At 44.6% G+C, this 22,469-nt stretch overlaps 2 protein-coding genes across 9 annotated transcripts in view; both read right to left on the bottom strand.

Moving 5' to 3' along the window:
- znf704 (zinc finger protein 704) overlaps positions 1-3,700 on the bottom strand; it is a 38,978-nt gene extending 35,278 nt beyond the window's left edge. For both annotated transcript variants that reach the window (XM_031854248.1, XM_031854249.1), the window contains exon 1: positions 2,689-3,700. In XM_031854248.1, the coding sequence (XP_031710108.1) occupies positions 2,689-2,952 (264 nt within the window). In that variant the 5' untranslated portion in view covers positions 2,953-3,700. The remainder of the gene's footprint in view (positions 1-2,688) is intronic.
- Positions 3,701-4,710: 1,010 nt separating this feature from the next.
- The window catches only part of pag1 (phosphoprotein membrane anchor with glycosphingolipid microdomains 1), a 40,418-nt gene continuing 22,659 nt past the window's right edge, over positions 4,711-22,469 (bottom strand). For all 7 annotated transcript variants that reach the window (XM_031854250.1, XM_031854253.1, XM_031854255.1 and 4 more), the window contains 8 exons: positions 19,570-19,605; positions 17,946-18,180; positions 17,345-17,402; positions 14,052-14,148; positions 13,462-13,631; positions 12,792-13,223; positions 7,988-8,047; positions 4,711-7,717 (listed from right to left, as the gene is read on the bottom strand). In XM_031854250.1, coding sequence (XP_031710110.1) covers positions 7,355-7,717; positions 7,988-8,047; positions 12,792-13,223; positions 13,462-13,631; positions 14,052-14,148; positions 17,345-17,402; positions 17,946-18,136 — 1,371 coding nt within the window. In that variant the 5' untranslated portion in view covers positions 18,137-18,180; positions 19,570-19,605 and the 3' untranslated portion in view covers positions 4,711-7,354. The remainder of the gene's footprint in view (positions 7,718-7,987; positions 8,048-12,791; positions 13,224-13,461; positions 13,632-14,051; positions 14,149-17,344; positions 17,403-17,945; positions 18,181-19,569; positions 19,606-22,469) is intronic.

Genomic DNA, 22,469 nt, shown 5'->3' with positions numbered 1-22,469 from the left:
ACAATATTAAGTATTCTACTACTGTGATATTTATCTAAATATTAGCTTAATTGGCATTAAAAATAAAACTAATTCACAAATATATACTATGATTGTCCTGAAAAACAAGCAACTGCATTATTCCATCTGAATCTAAATACAGGCCTTGTGGTTACTTGATCAAAATAAATTGTGGTTTAAATTGCAACAGCAGTACTAGCCAGAAACAGCACAACTAGATATTTTCATTGAACCCGACATCGTTTAGTGTAATACAGGAAGTTATTCTGCAGAACTGAAATGCCTGCCGACATGTTGAAGTATTTTTTTCCAATGAGAGAAATAAATACTTTATTAGGCCACACATAAGAACAAGATAATGGGATTAAACATGGATATTAAACCTGTGTTTGTGTGTTGATAGCACACATGACGCGTACATAAACACCTCCTTGACCTTCAAGGATTACTCATACACCATCAGGGGCAGCTTCCAGACTTGACCCCGCGGTCACGGTGCTTCATGCTGCTCGGCCAACCAATAAGGACAGCCGACGCCAGCCGGCCGGCCGGCCCGCCTGCCTGCCTGGGACCCCCGCTTCAGAACAAAGAGTCACTCAGCTCTCGTCAACAAGCTTGCTCCATTGACTCACACGTCTTGGCGTACGAACACAATCAACAACGGCCTGGACAACAAAAGGAAATCTGTGCAGTGAGGGATCTGTGCAACATTGCTCACACAACACACACTTGCACAAACCAACGAGTCAACAAGTGTTTTTCTGTCATCCCCCCACCCCCCGGTTCCAGAACAGGGGGCATTCGTTTGCCATACTGGGCAATGTGCCGAGCGTCCAGATTCTTTGGAGCGTGACACCCGTTGCCAACCTGGGGGTGCCTGCTTTGTTGGCCGTACAGCTGCTGCTCAAACAGGGAGGCATGCCCTCACAAACAACCCCCACTCCAACACTGAAAGTAGTCAGCTCTAACGCATTCAACATAATACACACATGGGAGCAGGCACATCCATGCACGCATAAAAGCAACACAGATGCACATGTGAAAACACACACACACACACACACACACACACACACACACACACACACACACCTCCTCATTGCATGGCTTGTTTTCGACCTCAGTGGGAATCGAGTGCTGAAAGCGTCTTGACCATCGTGCTGACGGGGCTACGCTCTCAGCCTCAGCTGCACCCCTCCAGCCTGCACCAGTGACTGTATTGTGCAACAGCTTTTTGTTGAGTGCGCACCACTGCATACACTAACGTGCAAATGCAAAAACAAGAGAGCCCAAGTTTACAAATGCATCTCCCCATCACTGCTCTGACAGCTCTCCGTGCAGAGCTGTTGCATCTCTCTTTGTTACGGCTTTACATGTCTGAGAAGAGTTTTAAAGATTCATTTACAACTTCATTTGAGATTTGCAGGCATGTCAGAGTGTTATTGCTACACCCGCCCTGTATCTCACGTTCACAGAAAGGAAATGTGAGCAGTCCAGCATGTGTGGTAACAAACAGCGGCTGAACATTTCCGTTTTTGGTTCCTGAAACAAGACTTTAAAAAAAAAAAAAAAAAACAGCCTGTAAGTTACTTCATCTATACAATTTAAAAACATAGCACACATGAATGCAAGGAGACACAAAACCACGCCATTCAAAATAAATCTAAATCAGGAGACGAGCCAGCGAAGAAGTAAACAAGCCGTTATTCGGTCACATGCGTCACTCCCTCACTATACAGAACACACAGACAGACACACAGACAGACACACACAGACACACACACACACACACACTTCCCCGATGTCAAAAACTATGTTTCCATCCAAGAGCTGGATTTGGACAATATATGCACACAATCTTTATCTGAGGCCATGTGACACCAAAGCATACAAGTTGGAAAGGAAGGCAATTAGGTCACTGCTAATTAAGGCCATATCAGGATTACATATTTGGACATCATTGGAAACTTAATTAAACATTCTGCCTCAAAATGTCACAGGAAGCCCCCCCCCCCCCAAAAGAACATCTATATTTAGCCATTGTTCAACAATAACAGCCTTGTTGTGCAGAATTAGTTCACATAAAGCCATATAATATTCAACAGGGCGACAAGCTGCAGCACCATCCATCAATGAAAATGTCCAAAAATATAATACATTCTTTCAGTGCATTTGTGCAATTCAAAGGCATGATTCATGAAAGTGTTTGTATTAAATATGATGCATAAAAATCATGAGCCTATGTGCAAAAAAAACTCGGACCGGGTACATCCAAAACGCTGCAGTCAGAGCGTGTTTGTTTGCCTCGGCTTACCCACCCACGAGCCCACATAAACATTGCGCAGGCCCTATCAAGGCCTTTGTCCCATATATATATATATATAAATATATATATACACATGATGTCGCCAAATGTCATGATAGTCTGGTATTTCATGCAGTATGCAAACGAATTTGCATTATCTCTATTGTGAGTTATGCTGGTTTTGTCCCCGCTGGTTAAATTTAACTAAAGTGGCTGCAGCAGCGGCGGCGGCGGCAGCGGCGACACCGTTAAATGCGCTTCGTGCAGGAAGTGGTTAAACGCTGCAAAGCGCCGCACAACAACAGTGAAGCGCTGCCTGCCGGTCGGGACACTCTCTACACACACACACACACACACACACACACACACACGCACGCACACACCTTCAAGCTGGACTTAAGCGGTCCTTTGGCTACAATGTGGTTGATCCCCGCGGCTATCTCCTCCTCGGAGAACTCTTTGAGGCTCCCGTCTTGCATGAGCACGGTGTAGACGCTGAACCGGGCTCCTGCGGCCGACGACACGTCTCTGTTTTTCTGCTTGACAGCCTGGACCACCCCGGTCACCGGGGCACCGTTCCCCGTCGGACTTTGCGCGTAAACGCGGCTGCCGAGGATCGACCGCTTCACCAAACGCCTCGTATGCATGTCTAAAAAAAAAAAAAAAAAAGTGTCTCGCTGAATTCAGAGCCGGCAAAAAAAAAACACGCTGAATTTAAATCATGAAGCGTCGAAATGAAAACCGGTAAACAACGTCGAGAAAAACACAGAACCGGAGCGGGTAGACTACGCGCTGCAACAGCCCTGATACAATGTTAGAAAGCGGCAACATACTCGGGAGGCGAACACTCCAAACAGCGGCCTAAATGCACCGAAAACTGAAGGAGAACTTTGAGTTAGCACCCAAACAAAACATCGACAACACGAACGCGACTAATTTGCTGCTGAATAACCTCCACATCTAACCGGGGCTACCAATCTCCATCCGTTCGACCTGTTTGTTTTCCCAAATGCTCCCTGCGAGCTGAGGGGGCGGCGGCAAAACACGGAAGAGCCACCACTTTCGGGACCCGAAGTAACATTTGTACACGATTTGACAAAGTGGCGGCTTTAATCCTGAATTAGCGACTAAGACATCGAAGGGCGGAAGCAAATACGTCGAATTATGTCACTTCGCTGGGCCATATACGTTGTCATCCATCCGCAGAGGCTGAAAACGGTCGAAAACACGGCCGTTACGTGACTCCGGCTCCGGCTCCTTGGCGCTCCAGTCCGTGCGTTGCTCCGACCGAGCAGAGCCTCTACCGGCGGAATGCTTCTTGTAAACATGTGCGGTCCGGCGGCCGAGGCGGGCTGCGATTGGTCGGTGCAGCACGCGCCTCCACAAGCCTCCACCGCTCCACCTTCTCCTCCGACAGAAGGTAATGCAAGCCGGGAGGATGCCACATTCAAAACAATGACGCAAGGATGGGGAGGAAACGAGAAGGGAGGGGGTATAGCAGAAGGGAAGAAAGAGAAAAAAGGGGGAATTGAGGCTATGGAAAAGAAAACTTTGACCAGACAGACAGGCTTTATGCTGTAACCTAGTTATTAAAGGCATGTAGCCTACTTTCCAGGTGCCATGGGACTTCTAAATTACTATGATCTGGTTCTAAAATTAAAGTGATTAACTGCACTGGTCTCGCTTTTGTGAATGTAAACACAATATATTAATTATTTTTTTTGTTATGTTGTCACTACTTAACATGGCTAACATGGTTTATTCTACCAAAGGCTCTGGGGTGAACATGCTTTAACATCAAACCTGCACAGGTATCTATCTGCCCAGGCAAGAGCCAACCAAATCTTAGTCAGCCCCATCAGATAATTTAGATGATGAAACGATGATATAAAGTGCATCATGTGCAAACTCTAAATACGTATAGCTGAGCTATGCAAATATACGTATAATGGTGAGGTCAGCCTTGCCAGAAGTACTGTGATACCTTTATTTGACGAGCCAGCAGTCTTTTTTTCTTTTCTTTTTACTGTGCTCTTCATTTCAACACTGCTCATATAACAGCACCCACAGACAGCTAACACGCTCATGTGAGCTACACTTAAGAAACCTAAAGTGTGATCTCACAATGTGACTCAAGTCGTCGCTCTCTGAGAAAGAAAGATATGGCTGATAAATGTGTCCCTTTTGATTGGAAAGTTCACATGTGCTGTGATAAATCAAGTTCGACAGGAGACTAATTCACTGGTCGTGGTTATTGCCGTAGTGGCAGAGAGACTACACCAACGGATGTTATCCCAGTTACAAATAGCCTCATTAATGTCAAACCGAATGTTTTTTTTGAGAATCATATGAATATTACGATCCGTCTCCATGGCAGTGCCCCCAGTGAATAAAAAGACACAATGTATTATATATATATATTTTAATAGAACAATTCATGTCATAAAATATTTACATGCAGAGAATGGAAACGAGACAGAGTGGAGTGACGGATAGCGGCCATAGCTTCCAAAACAGGCTTTGTCCTGTGATCAAAGGCAGGTGTCACCACAGAGTTGTCTGCTGGTTGTATGGGGAACAAATGGTCTCATTATGGGAGTAGTGGAGCTCCAACACACCGATTCCCTGAAGGAGAATGTGTGTGTGTGTGTGTGTGTGTTTCTATGACCAAGATAAACAGTTAGAGAGAATACGTGATTATAGCTAATTGTCTATTAGGGTATTTGTGTTTACCTGGTTAGATTTGGCACTAAAACACCTCATTTGACAGATAATTTCCTTAAAGGTCATTTATAGCATTCTGTGAAAACCATTATATCTAAATAATGGCACCACACAGCCACTTTAGTTGGTAGCCACAATGTACTCGTATATTGGGAGTGTAAATAATGATGATAATGACCTCTTTAAAGAAATGAACATCTTTTTTTTATTAGCTTCATTTACATTTTGTTCATTAAATACTGGAAGTGGACTGCAATTAGAATCCTCTTTAAATGTAGCATTGCTCGGAGATGTTAGAGCATTTCAAATGTCTGACATCATTTATGAATCTAATACCAGTCAGTGTGGGCAAGCTGCCTTTGTCTGAACCACCAACAAACTCCTGCATGTCTAATGAAACATCAACGAAGGCGGGAGAGGCTGAAATATTTGATGCGGGTGAAACGGGTGACACAAATTTTTGTGGAAAGACGGGAGATACAGTAGCATTAAAATATAATATTTACAGCAAAAAGCATTGGCCTGTTGAATTTGAAAACAAACATCAAACAACAGTATTGACACATTTACTCAGTTAAAAAAAAAAAAAAAGTACCACAACTATATGTTTCTTAAAATACATGTACCAAAACATTGTACCATATTTCTGACATTTGATTGGTTACTACTTCTCAGGACTCAAAGGCTATTTGACAGCATGTTTTCCTCAAGACAAGGCAGACATACATCAGTGCTCTTAACAGACTCATTTTAAAAATTATACCACTCTGGACATTGTACAAATAAGTAAAAGCTCACATACAACTTCCAGCGAGTAACAGTTGGTTAAATTAGTGCTCCAAGTATACACAAGCCTTGGTTGGCATGTCGTCAGTACAAGCTACAAACAGACAGATATGTTGTTTTTTTCTCATAGTGCTACTAGTAAGTTAAAAAGCATAAAATATTCAAATTGTGCAGAGCTATAGCTGGATTGTGATGATGCGTTTGTGAAGCGGTATATAAATGCAGTACCATGACATTACACCTTGTGCTTCAAAATCATCCGGGACACCGACTGAAGGCTGCACACTGTACCAAGAGCAGGCTCTGAAGAACACGACAACCCAAAAATAATACAGTTGATCAATAGGTTTGTATTAATAATGTTATGTCATTTTATCACATTACACCTCATTTGAAATTGTTTCTACTTCTGTGCAAAATGACCAATAAAAAGAATATGTTCACATAATAAGTATTTTTTTTAAACAATGACTTCTTTAAAAAGTCAGTGGAAAGCGTACCTTCATATCTGTCACCACCACACAACTCACTTTCATTTAATATCGAAATAAAATTGCTAGAAACGTCTAGAAAACCCTATTTAATTTTCCCTCACAGACATATTCTGTAACATTTCACAATTACACAACAATATGCGTCTTAAAATAAATACAAATTTCACAAAAAAATGTGGACATGGACTGTCGAACGTATAAAAATGCTTTCAAAATGAATTGTGAGACCTCGAGTGTGACACCGCCTCCCCTCCCCTCGGCTCACGATTGCAGTGAAATGTATGAAGCAGTCAAAAAAAGTCGTCATTTCTATTTGGTGGCGTAATATAACAAATTCAATTTACTATTAGGTCACATATAAGACCGGCTTTTGCTTTCAATGCCTCCGACCCATTCACATGATGCACAGTGGCGGTGCTGCTGAACCTGACAAAGAATAGCTGGAAATACACCATCTGACACCTCAATAAAACATGACACTGAGTCGCCTGGAAGAAGCTAGAAAGAAACTAGCAGCTGCAGAAGGGGCATACAATTAATGTTACCTTCATAAGTACAGTAAGTGCATGAATTACATGATTATATGGCACTGAATTCTTGTTTTTTTTACATCACAGGCACTGATCGTGTCCTCAGCTAACCCTTAAAATGCTGTAAGTGTTTTGCGACTTGATACATTTATTTTATATTATTTATTTGTATTTATTTAATCTTTTTCCACAATCAAGTGTTGTTAAATGTCTCCATGATATGCACTGTCAGAAAGACAAAAGAGGACTTTAATGATGATCAAAAGTGCAGTCATCCACATGTTTAATGCCCAATGACTGAGGTACGCCAGTTCATTTCCTACCAGGCCGACCAGTACCAATGATATTCACCGTGGTTGATAAATTAAAAGTTCAGATTTGATAAACCGTACCCAAGCATGCATTGATGATGGATGCTGTGGCACCACAAAGCCTGCTTACAAAGCACTGCAGTGACGTCAGAGAGGGGGCTTCTCCCACAGCACCACGCATGAAGACGACGAGGAGGGAAAAACTCAGAGGCGGGACGTTTCCCGGCCCAGACCCAACTCTCCGACGCTCTCGTAGTCGGGCTCTGCCTTGGCAGCGTCTGAACCCTCCGCTCCCGCCCCGGCCCAGCGGTCGCCATCCGAGCTACTAGTCTTTGGGATGCGGATGCTTTCGTAGCCGGGATCCGTGGCGTCCAAGATGGGGTCCTCCCCCGGCGGGGACTCGTCGGGTTGGTCGTAGATATCTCGGACGGTGGCGTAGAGGTCACTGGAGGAAGAGGCCGAGACGAGGCCTTTGAGCTCCGCGATGCTGCTGTAGTCGTGCTCTTTGTCTTCCTCGTTCTCAGCATCGTCACAGTTTGTTTTGTTGACTGTCGAGTACACTGCTGACTGAAGGACAGAGAAAAAACACATGTGATTTGCCCTTATTTGTTTTTATAAAAAGTTGTCCAAAAACAGTCTCTGATGAATGTGTACCAAAAGATCCCTGCTAGGTTTTTCGCCTAATTGCGTATTATCCGATGTTGTATTACTATTATACCAGTTCCAACCTCTTTTTGTTTCAGTGCTCGGAGCATCGGCATTCACAGAGTAAAGCGCTGCTGTCTCGAGAGACGAGACGGCAGTTTGGGGAATAAGGGGAGTTCAACACACACTTACCTCATTGTCTGACAGAACGTGGTTGTCGAACCCCGGTGCGGGAGACAGAGGGGAGTGCAACTGGAGGAGAAAAGAACAAAAAGATAGATCTAGATACGGTTCATAGTGTATGAATAAGACTGAGGGCAAAAATCTGACATTTAAAACTATAAAGAGGATGCTTACTCCTGACGGTGGCTGTTGGGAACATTTGAGGGCTTGTCCTACATTTTTATTTTTTTAAGAATTTGGTTTAAAAATAAAGACGTGATTTGTAGAGTTGAAACAGTTTCTCTTACAATCAGAAGCATCAAGCTGTGATGCTGAAACGTAATGTCGCAACGTTGGGGGGAATGAGAAATTGAGAAATAGTTGCAGTTCTTATTGCTCTGCATTACTAAAACATGCTGGCAAACTATTGACAAGTCTTCCAAAACATAAACACCAGTGGAGAACCTCTTTGACTGGCTTAAGAAATTCGCTTGGTCGCCGATCGATGAAGTGAACTTCTGATCTAAACTATTCCCGGCAGTGGGAGAGAAACGAGCTCTGCATTTTCGGCGTCTGCCGTGATACATGTGAAGCTGAAGGTGTGTATAACCACCCATTCATTCAGAAAATTACTGAGTAAAAGTCAATATTCAGTGACAAAGTGTGTGTGAGGATTTTTGTGCACAGCCTCGGTCCACTTTGCCTTGTGATCGATGAGGGGGCCGTTCATCAACAAAGCACGTCTGACAACAGCGCCAAACACCCCAGGAGTCAAACAAGAACCTCGGTATCTCCGCCAGCGATGACTAAATAGTTCACATCACGGGGGATTTTTTTTTTTACACACCTTTCGGAGAGGAAAACATGTCTCTTTCGTGTTGATTTTCTGACTCAATGAAAGGAAAATATTCTGATTTACTGAGTCCTCAGCCAGTACCGAGGTTAATGCTAATGCATTTGGAAAAAAAGGGAAAGCTGTCCACTTGTTGAGGCACACTACTTGGTGCTTGTCAAGGGCGCATTCCTCACACATGCTACGCTCTTGTGTACTGAATAAACAAAACAAAAAAATGTGCACAGAGATCATCCATCAAAGCGCCCGCTCCAGCTATGTGCCGTAGTATCTCTTCGTGCAGACACGTTTCTCTGGCATTTTCTCAAAACGCCTGAATCAATGTCATTGCTTTATGGATAACGCATGATTGAACACGTGATAACATTTATAGATTCGACACACACACACACACACACATACACACACTCTGTAACACGCCCTCTTTTTCATTTTGCTTCAATTAGCCGACCAAATTAGGCAGAGTGCGTATGAAACATGGACGCAGGTGACTTGACCCGGTCGCTGCACCCCTGAGTGCGTCTCACAATATTTGTTCATCTAATTTGCAGCCTCCATGTTCTTGGCAGAGGCGTCATTGCAATTTGAAGAGAGATTTTCACTTCGTCAAGTCAGACAGTCAGCAATAAGCACAGTATTTAACCTCTGTTTGATGCATATGGGCATTGAATTGAGTCTTAAAACTTTATTTCATGCATATTTAACGACCATAAAGACCCATTAACAGCGTGTGGCTGGGCGTTTGTTGTCATGTCGACACACATCTGAGAGATTCATATTTTTGACGTGTTACAATAAGACGCGATGGGTTCTGCGCGTGCGTTTGTGTAAGTGAGACAGGATTATGGGAATGTGTTTATGCGTACGTAGGAGAGACATAATGACGTACAGGACGTGCGAGAATGACAGTAAGCTGATTACAGCGGCCTCAGAAGATGGACGACTCAGGTGTCAATGTGTCAATCATGCTGACGTGCATGTTGACACACGCACATACAAATCGGTACGAGTACATCAACTCAGATTATCTGCAATCCTCATTCAAGAGCACAAACAACTCCAAACAAACTGTTGATATAGTATGTACAGACCGCATGAACACCAACTGACATGATGACACGATATCACACTAACACACACATATTACATACTCAAAATAGTCATTCCCTTTAAGCGATAAGCAACTCAATGGTGCTGACTATGGCAGTTTACCTGGACCGTGTCCCCGGTGTAAATCCCTGCAGCCCTGGGTCAAACTCATTTCCTGCGCCTGCACATTCGTCGCCCACAGGCGACAAGCACGCAAACGACTGCAAACAACTGTTGCTGCCATTTATGGCGGTTCAATAAATGCGCGGGATCAGAGAGGCTGTGAATGAAAGGTCCCAAATAGAGGAGCGAGTGTGCGTTTGTGCGTGTTTCTGCGGTGAATGTTGGGTGCATGCATGGAAAAATGTGTGTATATTAGAACGCCTGCCTCTGTGTGTATGAGCCGCATTTGCCGAGCTGCTACCTGAGGGGATTCCTCTCGGACATTTACATGCAAGGCTGTGTGTGTGTGTGTGTGTGTGTGTGTGTGACAGAGCGAGAGTTCCTATAGCCCATACCATCCATCATAAAGCCAGACTGTCATAGTAATAGTGGCCAGCTGGCGCTCACTAGGCTCATGCACAACACACACACACACACACTCGGTCTGACAAGACAAATCACCGACGGCTCCTGGTCATACACGGGCGTAAACAACGGGGAGCCGGGAACATTCGGGGTTAACCTTAAGTCAGCCCCGGGGAGTCTATGTGGAGCAGAATATATGTAAGCGCACACACACACACACACACACACACACACACACACACACACACACACACACGTCGTCGTCGTCTGTTGTGTGTGTGTAATGTGGGGGATGGGGAGGAATAACACAATTAATGCTGACTAGACATGCCAGCGAGGTACACGTGGGTGCATCTATAAATGAGTACATTTTCGATATATATATACGACAGCTCAGTGTATCGTATCATAGATTCGGGGGGGGGGGGGTCAGATGAGGCTACACGCGCCTGCTGTCCAATTGCGCAGCAGCGATTAACTAATTGGCTACAACAGCAGACACCAAGGAGAGAGAACAGAGATGTGAGTCAAAGAAGAAGAGAAATATGGCGAGGGGGAGGAGATGGAGAGAGGAAAAGAGAACCAAGTACATCTTAAAGGATAGTCTGAGGTCATCGGAATAAGAAGGAAGAGTCCAGACAACCAGACCGGTTGTAACCAGATTATCTAAACCACTTTATTTGAAGATAGAACCAGAAATGAGAGCACCATCTGAACTGTTGGTACTAAATCCTCATTGCACATCTACGGCCAGTACAGTAGGTCAAAGTTGAAGTAGGAGGCCGGTCTGTTGACTGTGATGCTAGCAGCTCTTAGCTGCACTCAAGCACTGCTAAATGCTAACCACCGCATACTAACATGAAGATCAATAGTTTTGCAGGTATTTGGTCATTAATCAAAAATACTGGAGATTCAAATTTTGACAATGAACGTATGTGTGTACCAAAGTCAATACCTCAATACCTCCAATAGTCAAAATTCAAAGGAAAGAACTACAGGAAAAGCCAGGGGATCAATAAAGTGATGAAGATCCGTCCTCTGGGCACCACGAGTATCTACACCAAACTTCACAGCAATCCATCCAATGGTTGTTGTGATCTGAAACCAAAGTGGGCGACTGGCACACCAACCATCACTGCCACCCTTAAAAATAGGAGAAGGGAAAGTTGTGCCCCGGGAGGAGAAGGAGCAGTGAATATGAGCCACATGCAGCTTTGTGGCAGATTGACTTGTCGGCTTCTAACAGTCTGATGCAATTCTTTCTGGGCTGTGAGAGTGTGTTAGTGTACGTTTGTTGCTTCGTGTGTGTTTCTCTGATGGATCTCGGCATGTGGATGCCAGCATGCTGAGAGCAGCAGCAGCAGCAGCAGCAGCAGCAGCAGCAGCAGCTCTGCTCTGTTCGGCACATGACACCTCACCTCTTTACCTCCCCACCTCTTTTGACTCTTCTTCGCTCTCTTTTCCTTTACGTCTCCATCTCTCACCTCTTTTTCTGTCTACAAGACAGTTTCTTCTTCTTCATCATCATCTTCTCTCTAGTACAGATGGCTTCATTTGTATGCCGCTGGGAGTTTTTTTTTGTTGCTTTATTTCTCTCTATCTCACTGCCTCTCACTCTTCACTCGGTTTCTCTCTCACCCTTTATGCCTCGGGGTCCTCTCAGCTCTTTTTGAGTTTATCTCTCCCATCATCTCACTGTCACTATCTCTATTTTGTCTATTACTCTAGCCTGCTTTTCCCACTCCAGCTCCCACTTCATTCTTTTCTTCTCCCTTCCCTGCTACACCATTTCCTCTCCCTCAAATTTCAGTCTGTCACCCTCCCGAAAGCAGCACCGAGCATGTAATTTAGCAGATGATAATTGCAGTGGCGACACATCTCATCGTTTTCTTTGTTCTCCTCGGTTTTTGTCTCGCTATATTGATCTTTTACAGTGTTGTAGTAGATGAACATTATGAATGACATTTATATAAATGCCAAGTAAATTGAGTCTTTTTTTTTTATCTGGATTTTTTACCATTAGCTACCTCGACAGCTAATTACACAGCTCATGCTACTGTTGCCAAACATTTTAATATGAAGGAGGTTCAGGCTTCCAGCTATCTGATGAACATTTTAGTGACCTGCTGCTAACTGGGTTTGTGTCTGTTCGCAGATAGAATCTCATAATATGGCTGAAAATAAATAATTAAAATTCTTATGTTTTGTTATTTAAAAAAGTTTTTCCGATTGCGTTTTTAATTAGTTTTCAGCTTCTGCATTGCTCTTTTAATGGAGGTTTTATCTGTTCTATTAAATTAGGAATCAACCTGCACTACGCAAATGTTGACCGCCTAAACACACACACACGCACACCATTCTCACCTCTCCATTGTGCAGCCCAGCCCCGGCCAGCCCATTCATCACCACTGGCTGGTTGTCATTTTCATCCAGAACCTTCTCTGGTACCGGCGGAGGTAGATCCTCCTCTGGTTCGTCCAGAGGCTTGCGGGAGGGAACGCCGGCGCTATCAGGGCGCCTTTTGGCCTCCATGTCGGCGCTGTGACGACTCTTCTTGTTCAGGTTGACGGAGGCGTACTCCACCCCTGCGCACAGGGGCCCCCGCTCAGGTGTGCAGGGGCTGAGGTGGCCGTTGAGAAGGGCAGCGGGGTGGTGGGGAGGTTCGTCGGGGCTCAGCTCGATGGTACCGTCGGGGAGGCCGAGCTGAGCGGGGGGGTCTTTGAGCTCCTTGACCGTCTCGTACAGGGAGTCTTCAACGCTGACGTCACGGGATGCCACCGCAATCTCCTTCACCACCTTGATATCAGACGCATACTTTAATATGCTTGTACATAAGAAAATACAGTTAATGCTACCGTTTTATTTATCTGTAAACTGAATAAATCAATCAGCATCTTGTGGAAAAAGCATTTCCCTTAATGTTTTGAACCTGAGCTCAACCAATCACAGCTTTACTCTCCTGTAACAGCCACATTCGAGCTCAGTGCAAGTAAAAACACGATTGGGCTTTGGTAAGGTGACTTTAAACATTGACCTCATAGGTGCTGTCCCCTGAGGCTGGGGGTCTGTCCCCAATAAGGGCGTTGTTGGGAGGAATGCTGGGAAGCTCACGGTCCTGAGGACACTTGGAGGACCTGAGCTCTGATTGGCTGGAGAGCATCTCCTCTGATGGCTGGGGACTGGTGTCCTGTGTGTCCGTGAGGACTGGTGGAGCAGAGGGAAACAAAACGGAGGGAATAAGGGCGAGTAAAAAGCTTCTCATTTGGTGACTTTCAATGTGTTTTTTATGAGAGCTTTTTTTTTTAGCATTTTCTTGACATTAGACAAATTTTACTGATTCAACACTGCAGAATAAATCCATTACTATTTACAGTTTTCTGTTAGTGATATTTAGTAACCACCCATGTATAAATGCCTAGGAACAATACATATATTTGTGCATAAAAACAAACACCTGATGAGGTTTTAAGTGAACCAAAGCTGCTACTGTTATCATCATGCAGCTGAATTCTGAACGTAAAGGACAGCAGTGACTCTGATATCAGTACCGTAGAGTTCAAATAGTTGACTCAATGCACTACGCAGACACGACATGCTACGTTAAAGCTAACTATCTTGGCTTACTTGTACCGCTGGTGAGAGGACCATTATGAGAGCTGCTGATGGCCACGTCCGTTGCTGGACTGTCTGCTGATTGGCTGATCATCTCTCTCTCTGATACCTGCGCAACAAAACAAAAAAAGGGTTGTTTGTCACGGCTGGTCTGAGTTCAGAGGCTGACAGATCAACTCAGAGCTGACAAACTATACATCACACAACACATTTTACTTTCTAAAAGGAACTGAAACCAATCTGCACTTTTACACCTCTGTGCAACACAAACGCCACTGTCAGCAGATTGTCATGTGTTTGGAAAATAATCTTCAGGATTTTGGTGAACTGTCATATTTGCAGCACTGATTGCAATTTTCACGCTTCTCTGTTCTTTATCTCTGCTTTTCTTAGCTCTCCCAATCAAATTACTGATTACTTTCCGCTCATTAGGAGTATGTTACGCATGCTTAATTAAATGTAGTGTATTTTTACCCACCAACAAAAGCCATCTAGAGACAGCGAACACTATTCACGAGAGTAAAACAAAACGGATGTACGCCTAATGACGTTACAGTGCTGTTTTTTCTTATATCGGTCTACTGTAATTGGGTTTGTGACCTGACATCTGTCTTTTAATACGAAGCGGTCAAAAAAGGATTGCATGGACACATTTCACTTCATGTTTCTAGTGTCACTTAGGTTCTAATAAGAGACACTGAAACCAAGTCAGGACTTTAAGCACGCAACTAAGAATAAACTGACAGGCATTAGTAGAGGCACAAGAGTAAAAATGAAACGCCACAGAAGATGATACTTTGTGGTTGCCCACAGGGACATTTCCGTATTTTTACTATCCCTCCCTCTACAGAAAAAGGCGAAGCTACAGAACACCGTAGGGAATAACTGGCAGGGGTTCAGTCTTGCTGAAGGACAAGAACATATTTTTAAGACAGTCTTTGAACCATGTCCTCCAGTTAAAGGATGTTTTCCTATTTGCTACGTCACATGGCGAAGTCAGCAGCCAAATCCGCTCCACCAGCGAGAAACTACATCAGTCAACACCGCATGTGCTGAGCACCTGCCGCATTGAGGCGTGATTCATCAACATGCACTTTGAAAGATAAACCTTCTTGTTTCTGAAGTTAAAGATATCGCTCCATCACTCGCTACTAAGAGAGAAAGGGAAACTGTGAAAACACATTAACTACTGCAAGTCAGGATTCTCTTTGTTCAGGTTTGTTGTTGTCCTTCTGTGTGAGCAGGAGGTTGTGTATTAGAAGCTCCACAACCCCACCTAGTGGCCGAATGCTCTCATAACTATCGGGGTCCATGATGTAATCTTTTAACTATTTTATGACCCAAATATCTCGAGTCATTCTTTCTTTTCTCATTTTGTTCCCACATTCAAATCCAGACCAGGGTCCTCATGACAGAGCGAATGTTAAACTCAAATTGTTTTAGATTTCCGGAGCATTTTGTAAACGTAATGGGGATCCAAAGCGCCTCACACAGTCCTCGCAAAATTTAGAATGAGTCTAGATCAAGACTGCATGATATTTAAACAAATTTGAACAACTGTGGGAGGAAAGGGAGAGAGGTCCCTCACCGCGTTGGGACGTGGCCGCAGGGAAGACAGTCGGACAGATTGCGGGTGAGCGAGGAGAGCCAATCTCCTCATTCGCAAAAGACAAAGAACCCCATTTAACCTATCGGGCTGTGACAAGGTCCGTCATTTAAATGGGCCCCTGCTGAAACAATCTGACTACCCAGCACTCGCAGGTTAGAGGGAAGGTATCCATCAAACGCAAAGAGGCTCTGAGGAATCTGTATGTGCACATGGGAGCATGTAAGGTGACACACACACACACATAAAACCCCAGAGGGAGTGACAGGATAAGAGTAAAGTGGATGTCACTTAGTCTGTGAAAGCCGGGCATTTGTCACACTTAAATGTTGCTTAGTTACTGAAGCGTCTGTATCGCGGGAGTTGGTAATAACTATGACACGATGTTCAAGAGGACATAGTGTCATTATGAGGAGAACATACATAGAAAGGTCAACCCTATAAATAGTGAGAATTACATTATCTTCTTTTTGTTGACTTAAGAAAGAGAAGTACAATATTATAACGACATGATGTGAAAATAGCAGATTTTCCCACGAGTGCTCATTTCCTCGTCATTGAGAAACAATCTCACTAACAGCTGGAGGCTGTCAATCAGCTGTGTGTGTGTGGGGAGGCTTTGCTTTGTGTATGTCTCTGTGTCAGTGCGATGGAAGTGGGTTAGAAGGAAAATGTCAGAGTGTGTGGGTGTGTGTGTCAGGATATGCGTGTGTTATTCAGGCGTGCAGCCAATGTGGGAGCGCTATCACTCATTAAGCGGTGGTTACACTGCTTGATTACAGACACGTCACTCACACACGCTGGGACTAATGAGGACTGTGTGTGTGTGCGTGTGTGTGTATGTGTGTGTGTGTGTGTGTGTGTGTGTGTTTCGCTGTGTATGCATGCTTCCATCTGCAACACAACGTAATTGCTTTTGTTTAAGAGAAGGAACTGATATGAGTAAATATTTTTTCCAGCGATAAGATTTAATTATTGAGCTTGAGTTTCCTAGAATCCCAAAGATGTTATTGAACCCTGACCTAATCTTAAAAAAACAAACACATCTACACGTTTGTTTGCATATGTGTGTGAGAGTGTGAACGTTTAGCAAATGCACATGTATGTGTGTTCACACGCATGCAATTACTAATCTGCCTGTGACACTGTGGCAAGCTGACTCATAACCCACAGCTGTTCCCCTCCGCATCTAAAAAAACACACAGATACATCAAAAACCTGCAAGAAGCAAAAGTTGAAACCTAATCACAGTTTTAGAAATGAATTCTCAGGGACGGCTTGTTCATAAAAGCTCTGAGATGCTTCAATATTGCCTTTGATTTCCCTTCAAGGAATAATTCAACATTTTGAGGGAGTCTTTGCTGGTTGCCCGGGACTCAATAGTCCAATCCATAACCCCTCATAAAACCACACAAAAAAAAAACACTTTGGTTTTTGTGTGGATTAAACAAACTAGAAATAACGTTTTAACTACAGCAGCGAGCTTTAGAGGTGCTGCTAGGCAGATTTTATAACCTTCAGACAGAGGCCAGCTGTTTCCTCTCGTCTCCGGTCTTTATGCTAAGCTAAGCCGCTGCTGGCTGGAGAGCCACATGTAGCTCGTCGAGAAAGAGGTTAAGCGTATTTATCAGAGCTATTTCTTCAACGTTTGCAGCTCATGCATGTGCTATTGCAAGAATAGCCCCGAAGTCCAACTCACTCCATTCATGAGGTTCTCGTGGTCTCCTGCTGGATGTCCATTGACTGCCTTCTTCTGCCTGGAAAGAGAGAGGGAAGGAGAGATGAGAGGTTCGAACGGTGGATGATTGCGGAGCACGGAGAACACCAGGCAGCCCTGATATTGTACTATTTGGTGTGTTAGCATTATTGTTAAATCTCGCTTGTATCTAAATGAAGCTGTTGCAGGCCTCGTTGTTTTGGCTCTTGTCTTAAATTAAACAATAATTATGAGGTAAAAGTGCTGGTCTTCAGGTTTGAGGTTCCAAATCTGCCCAGGTATACAAGGTCATTTATTCCATCAGCTATTGGCTTTTTGGACAAAATGTAATTTGTTTAAAAAGTTGGTATCACAGGGTTGTCTCCTAGTTTCTGCGTGTTCACGCTGCTTTAAGCAAAATTGGCCCTCAGGGACAATATAGCTCTACTGCTTCAGTTTTGATAGCTGACGGCACGTACAACCCGACAACCTTTCCTGAAGTAGTCTAACAACAATAATATGGGTCAGTCCTGTGTGTGTGTGTGTGTGTGTGTGTGTGTGTGTGTGTGTGTGTGTGTGTGTGTGTGTGAGAGATGGTGCTCACCCCTGGCAGCTAGCACAGAGCAGCAGCAGCACAGAGACCAGCAGCAGGGAGGTGAGGGTGCTGAGGGTGATGACCAGGCCCAGCTGCCCGCTGCCCGGCCACGACGCTACCCCGGTAGCAGCCGCTGCCGCCCCGGACCCGACGACACCGGCCTCGGGCCCCCACCACACTCCTGTCAGTACCGGAGCCATGACGCATCACACTGTGGGGGGAGAGGACATCGGACAGGTACCGTCTGGGGAAACACGGCAAATAAAACAAAAAACGACACATTCAAATTTTTTTAATTTCAGCTATTTGCCAACACAATTTAAAAATGTACCAGCAATGATTGTCTAGTTGGATCGTTTCTTCTTTAGGGGAGAGACAGTAACAGACTAGAGCTAATTAATCTGGGGGAAAGTCCACATTATATTACTTTATGTGAGACTAAATATGTCGAGGAAAGAACTCAAAGTGATTATTGTTGGTTGAGGATAACAACAATTTACTGAACAATACAATCCGGCAAACGGTGTCTTATTTGTCAAGCAAACAAACTGGATTGACTTGATTTAGTAACAACACGACCCTCTATCTGACTACTGCCAGTAAAAACTACCCCGTGCTGCTTTGTTTACTACTTAACATTCACTGATACAGAACAAAAGCTTTAATAACAATCTACTAATAACCAGCAGCTCAACTGTACCCTGTGACCCGACATGGCCAGCAGGTGGCAGCACAAAGCAGAGTCAGACTGCAGTGCAGCTCTGCTGCAGTGGCCCTCAACACCAGAAGCCTCCACAAGGCATCTGGGGCTCTGCGCACAGCATAAGCAACCTCATCACGTCTCCGTCTGACATCCAAAGTTGGGTCTCGCTGCGCTGGTGGAATCCCCGATGTTATCATGGCTGATTTACGGGGCTGTGTGGGGTTTTTAGCGGGTGACTCACAGCGCGGGGAGGCAGAGATGAGCTTGTGTGCTTCACTTGAGTCTTAGGGAAAACTCCACAAACAAATAAACGTGGAGTGGATGTATACCCCTGTGTGTGCATGTGATGGCAGCGCAGTGCACGATAGAGACGGAGGGCGGACAATGTGGAGCACGATGAGCAAAGAGAGATGCTTGCAGGATGATTGAAAGGGAAAGGAAGTGAGCATCTACCTATCTGCCCTCTTTTTGCATGGCCTTCTCCTTTCAATCAGCCCACAGCCAGGATCGGGAGACAGTGACAAGTTATGACAATTTATTTTTTTCAGGGCGTGTGCATGAGCCGAACTCCAGTCTGGAGCAACGTGTGTATATGTGTGTGTGTGTGTGTGTGTGTATATGTGTGTGTGTGTGTGTGTGTATACAGAACATGTGTATTCAGTGCCGGTGGTGAAAAACTCCATTGTGTCTCTCTGCTCATGCTAATGTGACTGGGGAGTGTGGGAGTTGTGGAAGCGCTCTAGCAGGGAGGAAGTTTTTGTGGTGAATCAGAAGGAGCTGCAGGAGCCAATTTTAACTTCTTCTTCAAGAGGACACGGAGGAATTCCTGTTTATGTTGAAATGACGGTTGTTGTTGTTTTTTACCCCGAATGAAAAAAATACACCGCGGCTCATGTTGCTATCAGTGTGAGAGGCAAAACACAACCTTACCTTGACACCTTGGATGATTAGTCAGGACGGCCTCGCCTGGAAGAGAGAAGATAAAAAATGAGAAGGGAGAGGGGGGGGGGGATTACTGCTAGGTAGAAGCCGAATATTATCCTTGGAGGGTGGCGTGCGTGCGTGTGTGTGTGTGTGCGTGTGTGTGTAGATGCATGAACGCACACTGGGCAAGCGTGTGAGTGTGTGGGAGAGCAGTGAGGGACAGTGAGCATGTTTGTGTTTTTTAATACTCATATCAAGTACATATTGGACAACAGGCTGCCTGCGAGCACTCAGACTCTCTCTCACACACACACACACCTTCAGCCATGTCTTCAATACGCTCTCACATGCACACACAATGTCCACTGTATTGACTACTGAGAGGATAATAACCATGACTTCATCTCTGAACTGTATCATATAACTCATGATATTGACTGTACTCTCCACACTGTTTAACATCATGGACACACATACTTGTGTCTCCAAGCTGCCGAGTCTACAAACTTCTGGATCTTCACCACTACACCGGGTTTGTACATTCAGATACAGATTCATACATTTTGACCTGGATCTCCCGATGTCGAGTCTGCGCGTGGTAAAAAAACGTCGCCGGGTCTTCCACCCTTCACATGACTTAACACCTGTTGATTTTCCTCATCTGGTGTCGTGTCCAGGTGTCACTACATCTGCCACCGTGTGCCAGCCCGCGTGTCTCTGCCGGCACTTAAACCGGAATAATTACTGGCTGCCACAGCACTGTGTCTCCATGGCAACATCCCCTTCTTCCCATCAGCGCATTTATGGTGGTAGAGAGAAAACTCAAACTAAGGTGGTGTGTGTGTGTTACTGTTTTTATCTCAGCCTTACGGACATGGTTTAGTTGTTAACAGGTGGTCGTGTATTATATCTATAATATATCTACAACCTCCATGACAATTGAGCAACTTCAAGGCCTCGAGATGTGGTTGAAAGCTCTTCAAACACGTTTTTGTGACGTTTTTTTGGTCAAGATGCCTTTTCAAAGTCACAGTGAACCTTCTGTGTCACCCAATCAAGATTGTATGAGCTTAGTTTAGTTTAGAAAAACGAGCAACTCTTCGCATATGTGAAGGGAGTTTGACACGACCAAGATTTCTGTCACTTCTAGTATGCCACATTCAACAAATGAAAGCGTCTGCCTCCACCATGTTAACTCAAACGGTCTGAAGAACCTGTAAAGCACAAGCACGGATCCAGCTCTGAATAACATTGCTGACATATTTCCCTGCAGAGTGGAAAATATGCGTGAAGTAAACCATCCATTCTCCCCCTCTGAGGACACACTTAATTCCTCAACACTTGACGAACAACACACATGAGTTTCACTGTGGAAAACTCCACACAGGCCACCGCCATGTGATATCACACACAGAGAGCCAAGGACTACCACCGTAATACTCTCTTGTGCCGTCTCTCTCTCTCTTTCTCTCCCGGCGCTTTCAGACTGTGATGAAAGAAAACAGGAGACCTTGGAAGAGAGACAATTGGTGTGGCTTGTCTTCTGTTACATGCCATAGAAAATAAGCGCCTGGAAAAGCCATTTGAAAAGGAATATGTTTTGGGAAATAAAGGCAGAAATCCAAATTCTACCCTCATCCAGCTGTACACACACACACACACACAGCCCTAACCACACTAACCACAAGCCCCATCAAGGCATAACCTTCCATGCAAGAAACTAGAGCCAAGGATTCAAGGACTCCAATCTGAGCCCTGCAGCTCTACGGGCAGAAACCCTACCTGACATTGCAGTGAAGCGTACCAGGGAGGCAGAGCCGTGTGTGTGTGTGTAAGTTTCATCTGTTGTACAAGCTGTTGGACGGTAGCAAAGAAAGAGAGAATTACCATCCACAGTGCCTGTGCGTGACACGTCCCTCTGCAGGGTCCTCTGGGTGCACACAGACGAGAGACGGTTTACAGCTGGGTGGCTGCTGAGAAATGAGCCCCAGGAAGCGTCTCAGAGGAGAGCCAGAGGCATTTCCACAATAATAAATAATCCAGATTTTAGCGGAGAAACTTTCTTTAAGCAGTCGTGCTTGTGTGGAGCACTGCAGGCAGTGCTGAGCAGCGCTATATAGGAGTTAGGAGAGAAGAAAGCGATGACTGGAGTTTATTCCAAACCGAATGAGAATAGTCTGCAGAGACCCCGTTTTGGAAAATGAACCAGGATCTATTCTTACAAAAAGCATTGTATTCAAAAGCACGACTTTGTCTAATGTTCTGTGATCTTTCTGGGCCAAAAAAAACAATAATTAATACATGCATGCACACAATGCACATTAAGTGGTACATAGATGATACCACACTTTGTATATCTGCAGTGTCTAAGCACAAGCCAACGGCCGTATGCACACTGAGAACAACACAGAACCCTGCAGGTTGTTTCCTCCAACAGTAGAAAACACTCTGATATTCGGAATAAAACCCATTGAAATAGAAAAACAATTTCTTCACATTAAATCTCCATATATGAATGAATAAATTCAAAACTGGATGAACAAAGGGCCTTTAGGCCATTCTGAAAACAGAAAGACAATGACCATGGATGCACCGGATGATAAACAAACACACCACTGACCATCTTGTGTCCTGACCTGAGGGCCATTTGGATGATGGGGGGTGGGAGCAATGGGGGAGGGGAGAAGAAGGATTCTGCCAAGAGAGAGGAGAGAACGGAAGATAAAGAGAGAGAGGGGAGGGGAGGGGGGAGACTCTTCAAGATGTGCAGAAACCATAATGCAACCAAAAGAAAACAGAATGTAATGAAGAGAGGGGACGAAGAGAGGGGACGACTCTGAAAGAAGTGGCAAAAGACACATAGGCCCCACAAAGTCATAGTGACACACACACACACACACACACAC

The sequence above is a fragment of the Anarrhichthys ocellatus genome, unplaced genomic scaffold, assembly GCF_004355925.1.
Source record: "Anarrhichthys ocellatus isolate YVR2014 unplaced genomic scaffold, GSC_Weel_1.0 scaffold14, whole genome shotgun sequence".
Classification (NCBI taxonomy): domain Eukaryota; kingdom Metazoa; phylum Chordata; class Actinopteri; order Perciformes; family Anarhichadidae; genus Anarrhichthys; species Anarrhichthys ocellatus.
The sequence above is the reverse complement of the archived record's forward strand: the minus strand, read 5'-3'. Positions and strand labels throughout refer to the sequence as shown.